This window comes from Pygocentrus nattereri, chromosome 9 (assembly GCF_015220715.1).
Source record: "Pygocentrus nattereri isolate fPygNat1 chromosome 9, fPygNat1.pri, whole genome shotgun sequence".
NCBI lineage: Eukaryota > Metazoa > Chordata > Actinopteri > Characiformes > Serrasalmidae > Pygocentrus > Pygocentrus nattereri.
In genome coordinates this window covers 21864499-21887381 of record NC_051219.1, presented here as the reverse complement: position 1 = coordinate 21887381, position 22883 = coordinate 21864499, and the positions used below count along the sequence as shown (strand labels likewise).

General features: G+C 41.8%; 1 protein-coding gene across 5 annotated transcripts in view; it reads right to left on the bottom strand.

The window, feature by feature from the left end:
• The window catches only part of uckl1b (uridine-cytidine kinase 1-like 1b), a 45308-nt gene extending 22679 nt beyond the window's left edge, over nucleotides 1–22629 (bottom strand). For 2 of the 5 annotated variants that reach the window (XM_017683334.2, XM_017683335.2), the window contains exons 1-3: nucleotides 22537–22629; nucleotides 3808–4001; nucleotides 2456–2562 (exon numbers count right to left, since the gene is read on the bottom strand). In XM_017683334.2, coding sequence (XP_017538823.1) covers nucleotides 2456–2562; nucleotides 3808–4001; nucleotides 22537–22610 — 375 coding nt within the window. In that variant the 5' untranslated portion in view covers nucleotides 22611–22629. Of the gene's footprint in view, nucleotides 1–2455; nucleotides 2563–3807; nucleotides 4002–5282; nucleotides 5470–15448; nucleotides 15737–22536 lie in introns of those variants that run through there. The other 3 variants (XM_017683338.2, XM_017683336.2, XM_017683337.2) reach the window with 3 other exon arrangements.
• Between the last annotated feature and the right edge of the window lie 254 nt (nucleotides 22630–22883).

Here is a 22883-nt window from a genome sequence, read left to right as displayed (position 1 = left end):
TGTGCACTGGTGCGCAGTTATGTAGGAACAGGAAGGGACCATCCCCGAACTATTCTCAAAAAATTGGGAGCATGAAATTGTGCAAAATCTCTTGGTCTCCTGAAGAGTTCCTTTCACTGAAACTAAGGGGCCAAGCTCAACTCCTAAAAAACAATCCCACACCATAATCCCCCCTCCACCAAACTTTACACTTGGCACAATGCAGTCAGACAAGTACCATTCTCCTGCCAAGTACCATTCTCCTGCCAAACCCAGATTCGTCCATTGGGATTGCCAGAGGGGGAAGCGTGATTAGTCACTCCAGAGAACACGTCTCTGAGTTGTGGCTGAGTTGCTGTCGTTCCCAATCGCTTCCACTTTGTTATAATACCGCTCACAGTTGACTTTGGAATATTTAGTAGTGAGGAAATTTCACGACTGGATTTGTTACACAGGTGACTAGGTGTTTAGTACATGTTAGATTTCAGTATATATTTTTTTCTCTAGAGCTCCTTGCTTATTCTTCTGTGTGGTGAGCACATCTTTCAAGAAGCACCCAAATGGAGTGAAACCATATTATCTTACATATACATCCTTCTGAAGACATGTAAATACAGCAAAAGCCTTCTGTGACTGCAACCTAAATGTACAATTCATATTATATAATCTTGCCATCTGTAGCCAACATATTACAAGACTATAAACATTCCCACAGCCCTCTTTCTCTCTTGCTTCTTCTCCCATGGGATCTAACAAACAAAATGACAAAATGAAAAGATGTCTCTTTACTCTTTCACCCTGCCTCTCTGTTCATCTTTTCATTTTGTTAGCAAAGCGACTACATTTCATCTTCATAATCAGCACTATAACGAATACTCTGAACCTTTGTACCGTAATAAATATTCTGAAAGCTCCAGAGGAATTACATTAGACGCTGAGGACAGGTCAGAACACAAACATTTTCAACTGGATTTAATTAACATTAAAAGGTTTAAAATTTTATTTTATTTGGATATCTAACTAAGAGATTCTGTAGTTGCCAAGCACACTTGTGATGCCTAAGGTGTGTGTGTGTGGTGTGTTTGCATTTAGTGTAAATGGCACTTATAAGTGTGTCCACTGGATTTCTTCAGTCTGTGATAAATTCCTCTGTGACTACAGTGAGCGTAAAGCTAAAAGTACACAGGCTCACAGCTAATTTCTGGCTATTAAATAACTGTGTGTGACACTAATGGATCAGGAACATCCTTCATCGAGATGAAAAGGGAGACAGCAGTTTTACAAAATAACTTTTGTCCGTTTTTTACTGAGGAGATAAAAGCTCCTTGCATCCCCTTTCAAATCAAGCCCTATTTATATACAAAATATCCAGTCACAATGGTAGTTCAGTATAAATTATTCACTTTTCAGTGTCAGACAACAGTATAAATCACATATATAACAAAATATTACACAAATTACCAAACTACTGAATATAAAAACAATCCATCAGTATTTAGTGTGTCCACACTTTGCCTTCATTACAGTTTCCATCCTTTTCAGGAGACTTGCTTTCAGTTCTTTGGAGAAATCTACAGGGATATTTTTCCACACTTTTCCACAGCTTAATACTGATTTTGTCCAATTTATCAAAGATGAAAGCTACTGTTTTTTTTCATGGTCTACACAGTCACACTTTCCTCATATCATTTAATAATTCTTAAAACTCCAGTTTTGATAACTGCTGTTTTTTCTAGTCATGCACAATGATACTGGAACCATATCAGTAAATAACAGATTATCTGCATTTTACAGATGTTTATATCTGACCAGTAATGTGTCAAATTATATATTGCACTTTTAATCGTCGACTTTGCCCTTATATTTTATAAATATCACCTGAAAAATAAATAACTTGTACTTGACCATTTTGACTGAAATAAAAATGGACTTTTGCACAGTATTGTATTTCACTTAAAGTATAGGTTGCACACTTGTGGATTACACAGTAATGCCACTTTGAGCCAATCTCTCATCGAAGACTCATGTAGCATGTGATTACTTGGCATGTAAAACACTTCTGGGCATCATTCAGATAAGGTCAGCGGTCAATGGCTTTAGTCCTGTTAATGACCAAGCTGTGCTCTGGTAGATTGCTTGAAACACATTCCTAAAGGGAAGTACAGTACATTACCTTCACATACAAAAATGCATGGAACCCTCAGGCATGCACACAGATGCAAGTACATGCAGTGAAATCAATCATCAAAAAAATCTAATCAAAACAGGAGTGTTGATGGCCAACAATAACTACACAGGTAAAAAAAGGGATGAATAAATCCACAAGACGTCTATCCCTTAACTACAAAGTCCAAATGGATAATTCCATAAGGCATAGCAATTTATTCCTTAAATACTAGATTAGACTCAGCTAATATCTGTGTCCAGAAATCTACCGAATATGTAGCTTAATGAGCCATGATAATGATTATCTCACTTTGTAGAAGGAGTCCATCGAAAGGAGCACAACCCACGGAACGTCCAAAGCTTCAATGATCTTCCGGGCCACTGTGGTTTTCCCCGAGGCACTCCCTCCACATAGACCTGTGGGTAAGACCCATATGAACGTGGAGTTCAGTCTTCACACTGCTTGACAATGAATAACAACTAAAACAAGCAAAAAGAGTACAAACTCCCAACACTAGCCATCATGTATTGCTTCATTAATATCATTTCCTTTCAGAGTCTAGATTTACTGTATGTTTCTGATATTCCACTAAACGTTTTATAGGTTAGCCTAGTAAAAAATAAATCTGAAACCTGGATGCTTTCAGTTTTGTTTCTCTCCATAGATTCTGCCATTAAGCAGATTACTAATGGTACTGTCACCATCTCAACTTGCCCAGTAGTTTATCACAACACATTAACTTAAAAAAGTTAAATGCAGCTTAAAAAAAAACAGCCAAATAAATGACATGCTACAGCTTAATGCTAGACAAAATCTGTTAATTGTTTGTTTAAGGTCAGGTCCCAGTTCGGTTCATTTCTGGCAAGCTTTGTAATTACCACTGGCTCGATATAGTAAATTAGTTATTACATGCAGCAAGTAAATTACAGACAACTTTTTATTAACATTTCATTAAACGTAAGCAAAAGAAACAAAAACATTAATAAATAAATTGCTGAAAACTACTATAACTCTTGACTTTCTCTGGTATACATATCTACACCCGGCACAGAAATTACATCAAAGGGTATCAATGCACCTTCTATAAAGATTCCTTTCATACCAATTAGGTGCAATAAACAATCCACATATATATCTGCATATCATTGCAACAGACACAAATAAACATAATACAGTAAAAGTAACTAGACTTTCTTGTCTCCTTGTGAGCTACTCTGAAGATCAAAATTCAGTTCCAGATTTCTCCTTGACACCCTAGTTATCAATGGATTTATTAAATTCCATCATCAGTGCACCTAAATCAACATAATGAAGGACTGGTGAAACAAACAAGGCACTGGATGACTGCAAATGATACAGGGCTTCCTTGAGGAGTGATTTGGAAATGGTTAAACAAACACACTGGCAGACATAAAATTACTACTAATTGTATTAATTCTATTTGTAATTGTTATTATAGTGCTTTTCTGACAAAATAAACAAATGCTATCTAGAAAAATAGCTTCTGCATGTTTTATGCGAATGCTGAATTAGTTTCCTTAAATGATCAACATGGCTGGGTTAACAGTTATGACGATACAATAAGACAGTTAAACTTGGGTTATTATTAAGCATGGTCTGAACAATAATGTCCTTTGATTCAGCGACAGTAATCTACTTACCAATGACAAAAGCTTCTTTGGATTGGGTTCCATGTTCATTGTACCAGGGTGGACGCCCAGCCGTGTAGATGGTTCTCTTACTAGTCCGCAGCAGGGGTGGTTCCGATTTGCATTGGCTCGTTGTTCGTTTCCGTGGTGACAAGCCCGTGCTGATAGTGGGAAGGAGTCTGTCCAGAGAGCCTTCCTCTCCCCCACTGTTAAGCAAAATGGACAGAAAGAAAAATGACACATTCACTTCCTGTTGGGTTTTCTTCAAGAACTTCCTGTGCAATAAATTGATGTCTCATCATGCCTTTTGACACATATGGCAGTCGAGGCTGACACACAGCCGCATGTTTGCAGAGAAACCAACCAAGTGTGATGCATGAACATTAGCAATACAACACAGTACAAAGCAGTACAGTAACCACTTGATGACCGTAAAACTTGTGTACAATGTGCAGTCATGTATGCCCTGTAGGGTCAACAACCAATACACTGACTTTGCTGGATAAAATTTATTAGTGCGTTACAGAAGTAGTACAGTAGTGAGTGAACAGTTAGCTACCAACACTGAGTTATTTGAACTGATCACAATTATTAATTCATAGTTGTTAGTTTTCACAGTTGTATGCTTATGTCGACACTTTATGTTTTCATCAGAGTTTGTTCACTGAAGTAAATACATGGGAACAAAGGAAAGCAGCACACATGTATGTTGAGCCTTTAGCAGGACAGGTAGAAGCAAGCAAGCAAAGTTTATTTATATAGTGCTTTTTACAACAGGTGTTGTCACAAAGAATTACAGAAAAGAACAGAAAGATTACAGAAAGATTACAGAAAGAAAGAAAAGAAAAATCCGGGTCCAAGCCCGGGTAGAAGCCAAAGCCCAGCACATTTTATTTACCTCTCACACATGATAGACGATCAAAACTAAATCTCCTTAACATTAGAGGGGAGGTAAGATTTGTTTATGTACATGTGAGTGTGTCATGCCTTATAGCACAACCATACCCTCAGAAAGCTCCACTGTCTGCACAGTATCGCACAAACACATTCCCCCAACTTCCAGTCAACACAATTTTCTGTTTAGCCATGTTTTAATACAGAGTTCTTGTCCAATTTGTATAAATGTAACCTTTTGCTAAAGTTTAAAAAAATTATTTTGTGAGACTGGCTTAATCTAGTAATTTCTCATCAGTTGACAGAATACAAAGTGAAAATGGCTGAGTAATTGAGATTAATCTGAAAAACAATGAGGAGTCCGGTCAGAGAAAGAATGTTTCAATAAAATATAAAATGAGTTCATGTTGGAAGATCCAAACAAAGGAAGTTTCATAAAAACTTTAGACAATTTAAAGCCTTCACATGTTTTAGCAGTGTACTCAAACATAGTGAAAGCAGATTTAAATTTATGCCACCAATGACAGCAACAGTCCAAGACTGACCTATAGTCTCTGGTAATGCAGATAATCCAAGTAATCAGAAACACTTACTAAAGTAGGCGAGCCAGCCAAACATCCCCAGCAGACGATGACAAAAAGTTAGCCATCAAAACAACAAGCAACTATTTCTCAGTCTTTGTTCTGAGCATACAACTGGCTTTGATCCACTGTTATTGCTCTCTTTGCTTACAGCTACAGGTTTCTGAGGAATTCCTGGACAACTCAACTTACTGCAAGTGCCTTGAGCTACAACTAGTATGGATCAAAGCAAACAGACTTGTGGAGGTGACCTACATTATCATTGGTGAACTCGCCTGAACACACCTCAGGGGAGTGTTTGTGTGAGTTTTCCTGCATTATCAGTCCAACCAAAGCGTAACGAGAAAGTGATAACAGATCAGATTGCTTACACCAGACCCTGCCCTTCCTTGAGCATTCAGTGGGGGCTGTTGCAACAGTGTTTCACAAGCAAGACATACTCATGTGTCAGCAATGTCTAATTTGCACTATGGAACCAAGAATGCACTCAGTGCTGCAAAGCTACCTGAGGTCAAACCAGAATTAAACACTGTTTTTACTTCATTCTAAAGATGGGAGGGATACCAATATAAAAGAACATACTGATGTGAGGTTGTCCGTTCACATGCATTTGATCATATCACGAATACCATAAAAATCTTAGAAATAAATAGCCCCAAACCTCAAAGACAGCACAAACTTAAACAATTTAAATACAAATGTAGGGCTGGGCAATATGACAATATACATTGTTATCGTGATAAGTTATGTCACAATACCATAAACTACTGAATAATTTTTCTCTGTTCCATCTGATCAGATTTCTGGAAAAAATATTGTGCCATGCTGTGTATAGCAGTATTACATTTTTGCTACATTGCCAATCTCTATACAACTGCAAAAGTTTGGGTACCCACAGTTTTGTTGATTTTCCAAGTGAAGTATTACTTATTGTGATTAATATTCCCCTTAAAGAATGTGCTCAATTATTTTCACTTAGAAAATCAACAACGCATGTCATTTCACTGGGGTTATTCAAGTAGGTACCTAAGCAAATTGTTTAAAGTTGTTGTACAACTTAACATTAATGCAGTAAAAAGTAAAAAATAATTTCTTGTTTTCAATTAAGTCGTTGATGTCTTCTGAGCTGACAAAAATAACACAGGTTTGGTTCCTGATTCTAGAATGCCCCAGCCAAATCATCTGATTTAATTCAAAGAAAGACTGATTGGCCTTTTTCTCAAACTCTCTGCAGCTCCTTTGGACCACAGAGCCATGTTAGTTGGAATCGCCTTAGTTTAATTGTGGTGTTTGACCTCTAACTTTAATGAAATATGCTGAAATATGCTAACCTTCCAAAACCCCTGCAGGCAGTAGCCAAACTAAGTAGTAATATTATGCTGATTTTGTACTGAATTAACATTAAGAACACAAAATATTTGAAACACTTATATTTGAAAGTTACAACATTACTGATATGCACATGCTCGACAGGATTGCTCAATGGATCAGACAAATTGGTAGAACACTTATTAAAATCCAACCATTACGTTAGCATTTAATATTTTTGGGCGTCTACTCAGAGTAACTATAAAACAATATATGTTGCAAGTTCTGAAGAGGCTTTTTTAAATATATAAATACATATTAGGTACATATACAGTACATTGTTCATGTTTCTCATATGTGGCAGCATGCTAGTTTATTTAAGACAGTTAATTATTATTTTATTATTTTAGACATAATATATCAAAGGTAACTTTGTTTAGCTTAGATATTAGCAATAACTGAGATGCAGCCTAGTTTTCTTAAGGTAAACAAATTAAAAGCTGGCTGCCCCAGGCCCTGGCTGATGGATCTTCCCTGTCTTCACTGCTTCTCTAGAGTAGAGAGCAGGTGGAAGAGAATCTGGAGAGGTGGAGGTTTGCACTGGAGAGGAGAGGAATGAAGGTCAGTAGAGATAAGACGGAATACATGTGTGTGAATAAGAGGGAGGCAGGTGGAAAGATGAATATGCAAGAAGTAGAGGTCGTAAAGGTGGATGACTTCAAATATCTTGGGTCAACCATCCAGAGCAATGGACAGTGTAGAAAAGAGGTGAAGAAGAGGGTGCAGGCAGGATGGAGTGGGTGGAGATGGATGTCAGGGCTGATGTGTGACAGAAGGATAGCAGCAAGAGTGAAAGGGAAGGTTTACAAGACAGTAGTGCCTCCTGCTATGATGTATGGTTTGGAGACTGTGGCTCTGTCTAAAAGACAGGAGGCTGAGCTGGAGGTGGTGGAGATGAAGATGCTGAGATTTTCGTTGGGAGTGACAAGGCTGGACAAGATTAGAAATGAGCAGATCAGAGGGACAGTGAAGGTGGAGCAGTTTGGAGATAAAGCCAGAGAGGCCAGGTTGAGATGGTATGGACATGTGTTGAGGAGGAATAGTGGATATATTGGGCAAAGAATGTTGGAGATGGAACTGCCGGGTAGAAGGAGAAGAGGTAGACCTCAGAGAAGGTTTATGGATGTAGTGAAGGTGGACATGGAGATGGTTGGTGTGAAAGTAGAGGAGGCAATGGATAGGGCAAGATGGAGGCAGATGATCCGCTGTGGCGACCCCTAAAGGGAGCAGCCAAAAGAAGAATTTGGTCATATCAGATTTTTCACTATAAAAGCATCTTTGACACTGTCCCGAATTTGGAATAACAAAAAAATTACAAATAATAAAACATTGTAGCCAGTATTTTTATTTTGTTGCACATGTTGCCACTAAATTATTTATTTATCATATAATTGTAATATGAATCGTAATATGACTACTTCTAAGTTAATTTCAGTTTTGGCTAGACCTACATTTCCATTTCTCAGTGCAAAGCTGGTTCTCTATAGAGCTACATAGCACATGCCACAGCAATTAAAGCCATTTCTTCTGGAAGAAAATGGAAATCCCCCCCATTATTATCTATTACAGAAATCATACCTCTTAATACTGTAATTGTTTAGCAATCCTAATTGGAGTCAGTCAGCTGTTGAGTTATGGCCTTTTTCCCCTGTATGATCACAAGAAAATTATGTCCTGAAAATGTCAAATGCATATTTTGCACTTTGAAAATGACATGCGAATGCCTACAAGACTCAGTATTACACAGTTGCTAATATCTTGTATATCAAGGTGTGCCCTGGGACTGCATACACAACCTTCACAACTATTCCTAATTAGCCATGCACACAAAACCTACACTGGTTTGATAAAAAGCCATCACTTTCATAAATAAAAACATATACATAACAGCTTGTTATAACAACTAAAGTAAGTAAATAAGAGACAAGTAATTATTACTCCTGTATTGTGTGAGCATGTGGGGACGAGTGGGAGATTCTGGAGACGGGTTCACCACAGAGAGTGAGTCGAACACAGCCTTATGAGTTCCAATTCCCAGGTGCATTTAATCGTGGGTTCCAGCATACATGAGCAAATCACCAACATTTAGAGCAAAAACAAGAAAAACTATAAAAACAGAACAAACATCTAAAAAGCACTCAAGTCTGTAAAGACTTATATGCAGCACTTCCTGCACTGAGACTGGCTAACAGCAGCCAGCAAGTCTAGCCATAAAGTTATCTTAGGCCAAACACAGGAACACAGACTCCCATCAAGACCGACCAACCAACAACAACCCCATTTCCTCCAACAGGAAGCCCTCTTAAACCGGTAGCCCCACCCCCAATTAAGCTGGGCCGTACCATTACTACCAGCAAGGGTTACCTAAAAACACAAACATGACATACACACACTACTGCAGAAACAAAAGGATACAGACATGTCATATTGCTTTAGTGCACTTATCTATTAAGAATAATTAATTATATGTCCATCAATTTTAATGTCTCCACCCTTCGGGCATTTCAGGAACTGTAACCCCCCCCCCTCCTTTAGTAGGCCGAGGGCCCTTCGGCTACTACAAGAGAAGGAGCTGGCTTGGCCGCCAGTCCCCCTGGAAATCCCAAAGGAGCAGGTAAGTATAACATTGTATATAATTTCTCTAGAATCTAGAATCTGTCGGTGATGAACCAGGGCTACTGGCATCATCACACCCCGCCCCCCCTTACAGGAGTCACTCATCAGAATGACGAGAAAGAAAGTCTGCCGTAACGTTCTGGGTGCCCTTCCGGTAGCGCACCTGGAACTTAAAGGACTGAAGTGACAGGTACCACCGAGTAATCCTGGCGTTGCTGTCGCGCATGCGGTGCATCCACTGCAATGCTCTATGGTCCGTTTCCAGGACAAAGTCAGCACCGGTGAGGTAGTACCTCAACGAATCCAGCGCCCACTTAACTGCTAGCGCTTCCTTTTCGACCGTAGAGTAGTTCAACTCTCTAGGGATCTTCCTGCTGATGTAGAGGACTGGTCTCTGGTCATCGCCCTCACCCTGAAGCAGAACTGCCCCTAGGCCGCTGCCAGAAGCGTCCGTTCATACCACAAATGGTTTGGTAAAGTCTGGGCTGCGCAATACTGGATCTGCGCATAAGCAAGCCTTGAGATCTTTGAACGCGGTCTCACACTCCTCAGTCCATTTCACCCGTTGAGGTCTGTCCTTCTTGACCAGGTCTGTCAATGCTGCCGCCCTGCTGGAGAAATTGGGAATGAACCGCCGATACCAGCCGACGAGACCCTAGAAGGACCTCACTCTTCTTTTCGTCGTTGGTGCTGGACACCCCTTGACCGCCTCCACCTTGTCGACTTGTGGACGGATGAGCCCTCCTCCCAGGACGTAACCCAGGTATGACACCGTGTCCCTTGCCAGGTTACACTTCGCCGAGTTCGCCGTCAATCCAGCGCTGGCGATGCGTTGAAGGACTATGCCCACGTGTTGGACATGCTCCTCCCAAGCTGCGCTGAATATGACGACATCATCAATGTATGCTGCTGCGAAGTCCTCCGTGCCCTTCAGTACAGCATCCATCAGCCTCTGGAACGTTGCAGCCGCTCCATGGAGACCAAACGGCATAACCTGAAAATGATATAATCCACTTGGTACCCGGAACGCCGTCAGCTCTTTTGCTGGTGGGCATAACGGCACTTGCCAGTAACCTTTACACAGGTCCAGTGTCGTCAGGAACCTTGCCTTCCCCAGCCACTCAATCAGCTCATGTGCTTGTGGCATGGGGTAAGGATCAAATGCAGATACTGAATTTAACTTGGAGAAATCGACACAAAAGGGAAGCTCACCATCTTTCTTGGGGACCAAGACCACTGGGCTGCACCATTCACTCGTAGATGGCTCAATCACCCCCAGCTCGATCATCTTCTCCACCTCCTTCTTGAGATTCGGGATCAGGCGTGCAGGGACTCTGCAGTTGTTCTGCCTGATGGGCTCTTGTTTCAGCAGCCGTATTTTATGCTGTGTGACATTGGTTCTCCCTGGGTCCTCGCTGAAGACATCTGTTGGAATGTGTTTCCTCAGCTGTAGCTGGTGCTGTGGTCCCAGGTGTGAGAGACTGAGTGGTGCAGCTGGTCCTCTCCCTCCAGGAAAGTACTGCTCTTTACACTCCTCTTCTTCATCCACGGCCCGAACACATAGCTGTTCCGTGGTGCTTACTTTGGCTTCGGTCCATGGCCTGAGCATGTTGATATGCAGTATCTGATGCTTTTTCTTCCTATCCGGAAGCAACACTTCATACGAGGTTTGCCCCACTCGTCGTACAACCTCGTACGGCCCCTGCCATTTTGCAAGCAGGCTGGTGTCTGAAGTGGGCAACAAGATTAGTACTTTCTCCCCTGGCCTCAGCTCTCTGTCCTTTGCTGCCTCATCATACCATTCCTTCTGTCATTGTTGGGCCTTCTTCATGTTCTCTCTAACCAATTCAGTCAATGTTGTCATTTTGTCTCTCATTTTCAGGACGTAGGACAGGATGTTCAGTCTCTTGGTTGGATTAGGTCCTTCCCATGCCTCTTTGAGGACATCTAACGGGCCTCTCACTTCTCTTCCATAGAGAAGCTGGAACGGTGAGAACCCAGGCGACGCCTGTGGCACTTCTCGGTACGCGAACAGCAAGAATGGGAGCCACTTGTCCCAGTCAGAGCCAGTCTCTGATACAAACTTGCGAAGCATGCACTTCAGGGTCTTGTTGAAGCGCTCCACCAAGCCATCTGTTTGTGGGTGAAAGGGGGTAGTCCTAATACCTTTTATACCCATTAATGCAAAGACGTCTTTAAACTGTTTGGACGTGAAGTTTGTTCCCTGATCTGTAAGTATTTCACGTGGTATGCCTACTCTGGAAATTAACTGCAGAAGAGCATTAACCAGCTGGCGTGTTTTCACCTTACTCAGTGCAAACGCTTCTGGGTAGCGCATTGCATAGTCAGAAATTACTAAAATGTAACGTTTGCCGCTCTGACTCTTGGGTAAGGGACCTACTACGTCCATGGGGTTCCTTGAAAACGGGACGTCAATAACCGGTAAGCTTATCATGGGAACCCGGTCCGATTTTTTTCTTGGTGCAGTTAGCTGGCACTCTGGACATGCTTTACAGAATTCTATAATGTCTAGCTGTTGACGTGGCCAGTAGAATCGGTTCGCTACTCTGCTGTAAGTTTTAGCGTAACCGAGATGACCTGCCCATGGGTCAGTGTGTCCTAATTTAAGTACCTCCTGCCTCAAACCTACAGGTACCACAAGTTGTTCTATTTCGCCTTTTACCCGGAAAAGAATGTCCCTAATTATCACAAACCGGATCTCGCTCTTCTCTACACTCGGGCTCTCTGCCTTTAGGAATAGTGGCACAAGTGACTTGTCCTGACGTTGCAACTGTGCTACGTTGCTAGGCAATGAGTCTACTTCTATATCAGGATGTTCCAATTGCTCCACTATAGCTGTACCTCTAACTTTATCTTGCCTTCTTTGACGTTTGGACTTTTTTATTTTAGGGGTCTCATTGTAGGGTAACTCCCTCAGGAGGGTCTGATTTTCCCCTGCTATGCTTTCCTGCTTAGCCTGCAGCCTGGTCACTGCCATTACATCTGCTGTATTCTGCTTATTTGTTAAGAGGTCTATTAAAACCGGTACATCCCTGCCCAAAATCACAGAGTAGGGAGATTGCTGAATTATACCAACATTTAACAAATAAGCCTGCCCCTGGACCTCTATGCTTATTTCTGCCGTGGGATACACCTGCTCATCCCCGTGTATGCACTTTACCCGTAATTTCCCAGTGTGCATTATTTCATAATTGGGAAAACATTTAGCAGATACCAGCGTCTGACTAGCTCCCGTGTCAATGAGCGCTTTAAATTTTTTACTGCCTATTTTTACAGTAATAGTGCTGTCTTTGTTGTCGTCAACAGTTTTAAAGCTAGACTCTTTCCTTGGACTGTAACACAAATGACTGGAGCTACTCGATAACTTGAGGCATGCGCTAATTTTGTGGCCGGTTTGGCTACAATTGAAGCACCTTAGTGCTTTATCCACGGGGCGTCTATCACTAGCTGCTCTCACTGACATCTGACATCTCCACAGCTTGAAGAGTTGACCCGGGACTATGCTCAATGATCCACCTCCTGAGCTCTGGCCTGACCATCCGCAGGTACTGTTCCAGCACAATCTCGTCACCAATCTCTTCCTTGGATTTCTCCTGCGGCGTCATCCACTTCTCGTAGAGACCCTTCAGCCTGGTTTAGAGCTCCCGTGGCGTCTCTGCCTCACGTATTTCGTTCATCCGGAACCTCTGGCGGTAAGTGTCTTTATTTATTTCATATTTTCGCAAGATAGCGTCTTACTTTGTGATAGTTGCCGATGTCCGTGCCATCCATAGCTACGTATGCCGCCCTGGCTTTCCCTTCCAGAAGCGGGACCAGATGTAATGCCCAGCTTCCACTTGGCCAGTTGGCAGTTTGCGCTATGCGTTCAAACATTGTGAGGAAGTGTTCGATGTCATCCGACTCTTTTAGTGTTGGCAGCCTTGGTGTTGGCCACACTGTGTGTGATGAAACTTGCGATGTAAAGTGCCGTGTTTCACTTTCATTGATTTGGTCTGCACTCCCTGCTTGAGTGCGCCGCAAAATCTGAGTATGAGTGAAGTCCGTTGTTTCTTCACTCTGGTCTTGTTTGCGTCTTCCCTCGGCTCGACCCTTGTGAACTTCTTCCTGCAGTAAACTGAACTGGTGCTGCATTGAGCGCCATCTTAGCTCCTGTTTTGCTGCTTCTTTTTGAAGATAGTCATCCCTTCCTTTTTGCTCTGTCATAAAGCTCTGAAGCATTGCACAAAGCTGTTCTACGTTTGCGGGTGGGTCACCAGACGCAACTTCAGTAGATGAGGGTAAAAACGGGTCGTCTTCTCTTTGCTGCTGTTGACTCATTGCTGTTGGAACTCTTTTTGGCGGCATTCTCCCAGTCTTGTGGCTTGTCTTGGTTTAGAAGAGCATGCTGACCTGTTTCTCTTCTGCAGGTGACCATCTGAAGCTGCCTCTATGAAGCCGGTTCTTCTTTCAGCGTTGCTCACGCAAGATCTTGTTCGCTGCCACCATTTGTGAGCATGTGGGGACGAGTGGGAGATTCTGGAGACGGGTTCACCACAGAGAGTGAGTTGAACACAGCCTTATGAGTTCCAATTCCCAGGTGTATTTAATCGTGGGTTCCAGCATACATGAGCAAATCACCAACATTTAGAGCAAAAACAAGAAAAACTGTATAAAAACAGAACAAACATCTAAAAAGTACTCAAGTCCGTAAAGACTTATATGCAGCACTTCCTGCACTGAGACTGGCTAACAGCAGCCAGCAAGTCTAGCCATAAAGTTATCTTAGGCCAAACACAGGAACACAGACTCCCATCAAGACCAACCAACCAACAACAACCCCATTTCCTCCAACAGGAAGCCCTCTTAAACCGGTAGCCCCACCCCCAATTAAGCTGGGCCGTACCATTACTACCGGCAAGGGTTACCTAAAAACACAAACATGACATACACACACTACTGCAGTAACAAAAGGATACAGACATGTCATATTGCTTTAGTGCACTTATCTATTAAGAATAATTAATTATATGTCCATCAATTTTAATATGTCTCCACCCTTCGGGCATTTCAGGAACTGTAACCCCCCCCCCCTTTAGTAGGCCGAGGGCCCTTCGACTACTACAAGAGAAGGAGCTGGCTTGGCCCCCAGTCCCCCTGGAAATCCCAAAGGAGCAGGTAAGTATAACATTGTATATAATTTCTCTAGAATCTAGAATCTGTCGGTGATGAACCAGGGCTACTGGCATCATCACATATTGTGACTCACTCAAAAATGTAGCCCAGGCTGAAACACCCCTTATAACTTCAATGCGAACAGCTGTGGCTTAACTGCTTCAGGCTGAAAGGATGGATATAAGGAAATTTAAAGGCTTTTTGTGATGTTGTGAACTTGAAACTAACGATGCTAACATATTATTTTCAATATGTTCAATAAGTTTTCCACTATGTGGGCCCATTAAATGCTACAAGCCTTTTAAACTGTATATAAAGCTTAACACACAATTGATATAATAATAGGAATAATGATCAACATAATTGTTATTATTTACTTCTACTGTTATTACATTTACATTTACAGCATTTAGCAGATGCTCTTATCCAGAGCGACTTACAAGAAGTGCTTTGTCAATCTAGAGAAAGTATCTTTGCTAGTTACCAATAGTCTAGAGAAAAAGACAGTTGTTATTACCAATGCTGCAGTTGTAGCTGTTTCTACTGTTATTACTTTTTTTTAAATTTGGTATATCTTAATTTCTAAATAGTGTAATATGTCACACATATGAGTACGTATCACTGTAACTTCACTGTAAGTTATAACCGAGCTCAAAGTGCAAAAGAACCATTGCTGACAAAGTTAGCAACTTCTGATAAGAACAGTAAACAAGACCACTGCTACAGATGCAACATGACGCCCTTCTCAGCTATCAAACTATCAACTCTAACGATGAACCACAGCCTGCCATATCTTCTTCACATGAAGCACTAACACAGAACTAAGACAGAATGTGTCAAGATACAACATGCTGAAGAAGCTGTCAGATGCAGCCAAAAAATTAACCAACAAAACATTTTTGAGAAAGGTACTCCTGAAATGAGAGAGAGAGAGACAGAGAGAGAGAGACAGGGAGAGAGAGAGAGAGAGAGAGAGAGAGAGAGAGAGAGAGAGAAATAATGAATAAACAGCATGGGCTCACCTGCCATCGGCCCTTAGTGCCCAGCAGCCTGAGATTCTGGCCCCTGAATAGGCTGGAAGAGTGTTCATAGTGAACGCAGCACTCACAGGAGAAAGAGCTGCTCAGTGAGGACTGAGCTTATATATCAGCTCACTGGCCTGTGCATGCAACACACACACACACACACACACACACTAAACACTCACATACAAACATACGGGTGCAGCATTAACAGCATTTGTGTCCTCAGGAAAGATGGTGTGTTGCCGAGTACAGAAGTAGAGAAAAATACAGAGACAGAGAGAGACAGAGACAGAGAGAGAGAGAGAGAGAGAGAGAGAGAGAGAGAGAGAGAGAACGTGCGAGCGAACGAGAACAAGAAGGACAAGCAGAGGAGGAAGAAACGAAACTATGCTTTCCACAAACTTTTTTTTTTATTCTCATTAGCAACAGCAGATCCTGGCTACTGTGGAATGTACAGCAGAGTCTCTCTCTCTCTCTCTCTCTCTCCATCGCTCTGTCTTTCTCACACTTATTCTCTCCTTTTTCTTTCTCTGTCTCCCTCTTTCCCTCTCTCTCCTGTGCGTCCTGCCAACAAACGTAAGAGGATAACATCTCTCCACATATTCTGTTGGCTAGTGGTATAAATAGCTGCAGGTTGGAGTGTGTGAGTGTGTCAGAAACACACGCACACACCCCCTGCACTGACCTCTAATAGAGTGGCATCTGGCTGTGGCATCTACTGCCACAATGTAAAGAGAGAGAGAGAGAGAGAGAGAGAGAGAGAGAGAGAGAGAGAGAGAGAGAGATTTTGAATGATTTTCATTTGGCTATGAAAATAAACAAATCAAGTGGCTGTGTCATGCAGAGCAAAGGGAGAGAGAGAGAGAGTGAGAGAGGATACTATTGGGACCTCACTCATAAGTCTACATGTCTGTACGTGTCTGTGTCTATGGAGACTGACTCTACCTCCAGAACCCCACCAACCAAATCTCTCCCCCAGGACAGCTTCACCACAGCCCCCTCAAGACACACACACACACACACACACACACACACACACACACACAAACAGCATGATGAAACCTTGCAGCACCTGCACCACTGAGGACCAGGAGCATCCTTCACTCCCATGAGGCCTGGGTGATAGGCTGATGTAAACAGAAGTCATCAATGATGTACAAGTAACCCAATATCGATGTGTAAAATGTGATAATATTTTGGGAAAAGAACTGAAAGAGAACTAGACAGGACTAATTTACAATTAAACCACTTTTAAATATGTTGGAGTTCACATTTAAGAAGTGTGTGGGTGTTCTTTTTTTTACTGTTTGAGAGAGACAGAGAGAAAGATTCGTGAAGAAGCTCTTTCTGCTGTGGGCTGTAAAGCTGCTGCAAGGCTTCCCCTTCTACTTATTTTACATTATGCTAAGTTTAGCTTGAGTGAATGTGATTGACAATAAATGCTAATATGTTTAGGAACTTTAGTTTGCTTCAAAGTGACTCACTGCAGTTAAAAAATTAAAAATAAAAAAAACAAGCTAAAGTGACTGGATATTACCTTTGATGAATAACATGTAGAAAAAAAAGTTTTATTCACTTTTACAGTTAAAACATTATAATGAGTTTTAATGAGGCCTTTAAAAAACTACGGTAAACTTCCCACTGGCTTTGTGGCTTGTGATTTACTAAGTAAAATGTATAATATCTTCTGTACAGATTAAGTGTCCTGGTGGTTAACTGAATCAGAGGCGGTTCAAGAATATCCCCGGTTGCATCCAAAACAGGGCAGTAAACAGCAGACGGCACCCGCGAGTGAGTCAATGAACGGGAGTAAATGGAGCTAAATGGTTATGAACCAAAAGTTAAAATAGTTTCTAATCACTTGCCCAGAACTTTCCTTTAATTTTAGAAAGTAGAAGGATGTATATCCTAACCCATTCATTTTGGACACGCTCAGGAGCACCCTCTAGCGTTTGTGAAACCTGGAGTACACTACAGAGTCGTATTCTCCTCTTTACAAGTTCTCTGTTTGAATTATGAAAATGATTATGGAAAATGCCTTGTTTTCTAATGTGAAATGCACATGGCCATGGCTTTCAACATTGCTTGCAGGCCAAAACTTATCCATCAGGGAGTCCTATTAGCATGCATGTCACCATAAATTTGCATTCATTATAAGGACAGATTAAATTTCAAAAGACGCTGAGTTACTCATATTAAATATGTGGTTTTCTTAAAGATTTTCATTACAACAGTTAATGCAGGTCAAAGCTACAGTATTTGCTTGGATGGGTCAAGGGGTGGAAGTGATAATATTATCACGAAAATAATTTTTCAGATATCGTCCAGGCCTAGTTCCCACCCATCCAACAGAGACTCCACAGAAACACTGTTATAACTATGTAGATACACGTTCATTACAGTTTGCATAAAAGATGCTTGAAAAACACACATGCAAAAGTAACTACAATACAGACTTTACATTAAAAGACCTGTTGTGTGTCCCTCTTTGTCATCAAGCTTAGTCAAACACAAAATCTACTATGATTAAACACTTTATTAAGCTGGCAGATATTTTGTCTAAGCATGTGATTACATGTGACATGGTACAGTGGCCAAACCAGTGACTGAAACGAAAGGAAAACTTTCTGATGATTCAGGGCTCTCATGTGAGAAATATATGGATCTGAAGATGTTAAATGTGGACAGGTTATTCAGGTTGATCAGGTAACTAATGTTGCTCCTGATGGAAACCAGTTTGTATAAATTTAACAGTTAATGGAAGACATGCTGTAACAACACTGTTCTGAAATGAATGTAAAATGATATTTAGTTGCAGAGCCGTCTGTGTCATTTTCTGCGTTTGCTGCTTTATTTCTTGATGCTACAAGCTTTCGAGCGCCACGTCGAAATGTGAAAATGTCACTTCCACCATCACATGTAATGCAATCAATTGCACAGACGTCAAGGTATGCAGCAGATTTTTTTTGTTTCAGACTGCTTCATCCTATCGATAATTACAACAGAATTTTTGGGGCCTCTTTCGAGTGAATCTCCCTGTACAATCTGAGCTAGATTACAATGTTATTGAATAAATTACCACGTTCAATAATAATTTGGTTTCCAATCAAATGAACATGGAGAACAACTGAATGTTAACACACACACTGACACATGCACTGACTCCATCACAAGCTACATCAGTAAATGCACTGATGTCAGTGTGAGATCATTTCCCAATCAGAAACCCTGGATCAACGCTGAGGTTTGAGCCAAACTAAGAGCTCAGGCTGCCGCCTACAACTCCGGTGACCCAGCTAACTACAAGAAGGCCAGATATGACCTTCAAAGGACCATCAAGCTGGCCAAAAGGAGCTACAGGGACAGAGTGGAATCTAACTATCTTGGCTCTGATCTCAGACCTGCACACCATCACTGACTACAAAGTAGGTGTGACCTGTGATAGGGGCTCTTCCTTCTTCCTTCCTTACTCAATGCTCATTATGCTCGTTTTGAGGCAACTAGCACCTCACCTGCTGAGAAACTCCCAGTAGATGAGGAGAGCTGTGCTCTAGCCATTCCCCTGTCTGAGGTGGTACTATCCTTCAGGGCAGTTAACCCAACCGGTCCCGATGGCATCCACAGCCGGGTACTTAAAGCGTGTGCCAACCAGCTGGCTGAGGTTTTCAATGACGTCTTTAACCTCTCCTTAAGATTGTCAGTGATTCTCAAGTGCTTTAAGGAAACCACAATTGTTCCAGTCCTCAAGGAATTGTCTGTCACCTGCCTGAATGACTACCGCCCTGTTGCACTGACATCTACAGTTATGAAGTGCTTCAAGCAGCTGGTCAATGCTCACAACTGCTCAACACAATTGACTCTCACCAATTTGCACATCACTCCAACAGATCCACAGACAATGCTATTGCACTAACAATACACACTGCTCTAACACACCTGGACAGAAAGAACACATATATACGAATGCTGTTCATAGATTACAGCTCAGCATTTAACACAATTATCCCTGCCAAACTCATTCCTAAGCTCACAGACTTGGGTTTGAACTCTCAGCTGTGCAACTGGACACTGGATTCCTGATGAGCCAACCGAGTGGAGCTCGGAATGTCTGTCTGAACATCAGCAAAATGAAGGAGACAATCGTGGACTACAGGAAGCTGCAGAGTGGGTGGTCACTCTCCCCTATCCATCAATGGAGCCGAAGTGGAGAGAGTCAGCATTGTGAAGTTTCTCAGCATACACCTCACTGATGACCTCACTTGGTCACTCCACACCAACACTATTGTGAGATCTGCCCATCAGTGTCACTTCTTTCTGCGTAGGCTCAGGAAGTTTGGTCTGCCTCTGCAGATCCTCACCAATTTCTACAGGTGCACCACAGAGAGCACCCCCACAGGCTGCATCACTGTCTGGTACAATAGCTGCATCGCCTGTGTCCGCAAGGCCCTTAGAGGAGTGGTGAGGACGGCAGAAGCCACCAGAGGCAACAGACTACCAGCCTTACAGGACATCTACCAGTCCCGCTGCCTCAGGAAAATCAAAAAGATCCGGTCAGACAGCAATCACCCAGCACACGGCCTGTTTACCATTCTGCCATCAGGCAGGAGATTCTGCAGCATCCAGGCTAGAACCACCTGGCTCATGAACAGGTTCTACCCACAGGTTCTACCCACAAGCTGTCAGGCTTCTGAATAAGCTGTGAAGCTGTGGCTCTGGCCCCAACAACCACTTCACTCAGTCACTCTGTCAGTATTATTATTGTATCATATCATCTCTGCTATGGATAATAACACCTTAACACTAAGCCACTTTAAAGATCTATAGCACAGAGTAACTCAAGTCACTTTTAATGTATAATGTCTCTATGTCTTGTGTGTATTGTGTCTATATTTTGTGTATAATTTATCTAGATCTTGTGTAAAAATTATATATATTACTCAGTTACTTTCTGTAGAATGATTATCTGAGCCTCACCACTAGCATTTCAATGCATAAATGTCCTGACATGTTGTACAAATGGCAAACTTGAAACTTGAACTTGAAACACACATTTTCTAAACCGCTTCTCCCTCAGGGTCGCAGGGGTGCTGGAGCCTATCATAGAGGTCATTGGGCGGAAGGCAGGATACACCCTGGACAGGTTGCCAGTCTATCACAGGGCAGACAGACAGACATACACATTCACACCTAGGGGCAATTTCACACGTCCAACTGGCCTGACTGCATGTCTTTAAACTGTGGGAGGAAACCAGAGTACCTGGAGGAAACCCACACAGATACGGGGATAACATGCTAACTCCACACAGAAAGGATCCTGGTCACCTGGCTGGCTGTTAACAGTGCTACAAAAACAGATTATACTAACATCAGTCTACAAACACATCTCAGGATACACAATCCAATTCAGTATACTAACTGGGTGTGGTCAATAGTGGAGGAGAGGGTCTATCAAATGAACCTAACAAAATCAACAAACCGGCATCATTCTTCTGGACAAGCTCGTCCTTTCTACTCTCTACTACCGACTAGCTCTCATGTACAAGAATTTCTATTTCATTTGCATGTACACAGCATTCGTTCCCAGACTGAACATCTACATTATAATGTATAAAGTAGTATATTAGTTGGTGATGTTCTGTTTAACTAGCCGACGATTAAAATGATTGCATAAAGGTAATGAACAAATAAAACTGAAGCCATAAACGAAATTACATAACATCTGTACTTATTTGAATTGTTGGAATATTCAATATCAATTACTGCCCCAAGGCTAATACGCACATGCATACCCACACCCAAACACACAAAAACAAACGTGCTAATCAAATAAGAAACATGATAGAAAGAGTTATTGTTGATATTTTTCAATCTAATCCATAGGTTAAGGGTTTCAGAGTTCAATTGGACAATTTATACAGGATTATACAGGATTTATACAGCACACAATATGTCCATCTGACTAACACACTTTTTAATCAACTTCGTAATGCAGTATTTTCTAAACACGAGCACAAAACTTGACAGCTGATTTTTATATGGTTTTTATAACCGGAAAGTGCCGACCAGCGTTTAAAATATTGCAAAAAAGCCTGTAATAACAGGTCATTGCCTTTAATTAACGTACACGACAACAGCAGTGCTCCGCTTAAATGTAGTTAGGTTATTACGCCCTCTTGTGGTGGTGTGGGACATTTACTGTTCACTTAAGGAAGCACGCTTCACTCTGTAAACACGAGGTATGAATCTGTTAAAAAAAAGTTGTATAATTTATATTTAAGGAGCCAAATACTTCTTCTTTATTTGTTGCCTAAGTGTCTACGTATTTGTAAAGAAATTAGAAACTAAAGTTTCTTTCTTTTTCTTCTTTACTTGTGGATACCTTCACTTCAACTTTGATCTTTGGTCTTCTTAACGGGGGTGGGGGGGGTTACACATGCTTAAACAACGTTATCTGTTACGGCTCAAAGCCCCTTACAGACGGTGACAGCAGATAAGCTAAACGGTTCACAGAGATACTGTCAACCCAAAGGATGAAGCTACTACAGCCTAAATACATACAATAATAAGCAGTTTTAAAAGCTATAGAAATCTAGAAACATTTTCATCAGAATTTGAGCCTGAGGGAACCACTTTAAGTCTACAAAGTTGAAATAAACTCACTCGTTGACGGTGACACAGCTGAATGCATCTCAACTAACGTTAAGCCAGTATAAAGAAATCCTGAACGAGATGAGCCACTTTAACTCACTCCAGCGCCTGATGTGAAGTTTCCTCAAATGTTCAGAACAGCGCATTCAGAGTCTGTTCTGAGAACGAAGCAGCTATTTCTCCAAACCCCTCTGAGGAACATGCCGGGAAGTTGTCGCGCGTGTCAGAGGCTTCACCTGTTCAGTCCAGTGTCAGTTCTTTAAACTAAACATCCCTAGAGAAGAGCGACTGATGCGAACGTGCTGTAGCACCACGCGGCAGTTCAGAGCTGCGAGCGTGGGCAAAGCTTCAGGAACTAAACCAGGCCAACCACACTTAATATCGATATGTGAGCGTCTAACACGTTAGTTTTCGGTTCTAAGACTAATAAAATGTACCTTGCGGACCTCGCTGAGGATTTATCTCCACTCTCCATCGCTGGCACCCTTCCTCCTCTACACACGGCAGACATAGTGGGTTTTCGATTTGACAGTCAGCTGTTTCGACGTCATCCTCTCGCGAGCTTTGTGGGATATGTAGTTTTCTTGCGTTACATGCGCGCAGGGTATCGAGCCTGGTGTACTTCAAGTCCCAAGTTTCTTTTTCATCAACTTGGCATCTTAGCCCAACAACGCTCAAACTCATATATGGTGAGATGAAAAGTGGGTGTATAGTCAAATATAACCTAAACTCGCTCTGCCGACTTCACAGAATACATTTCACATACCAAGTCTTAAATTAACAT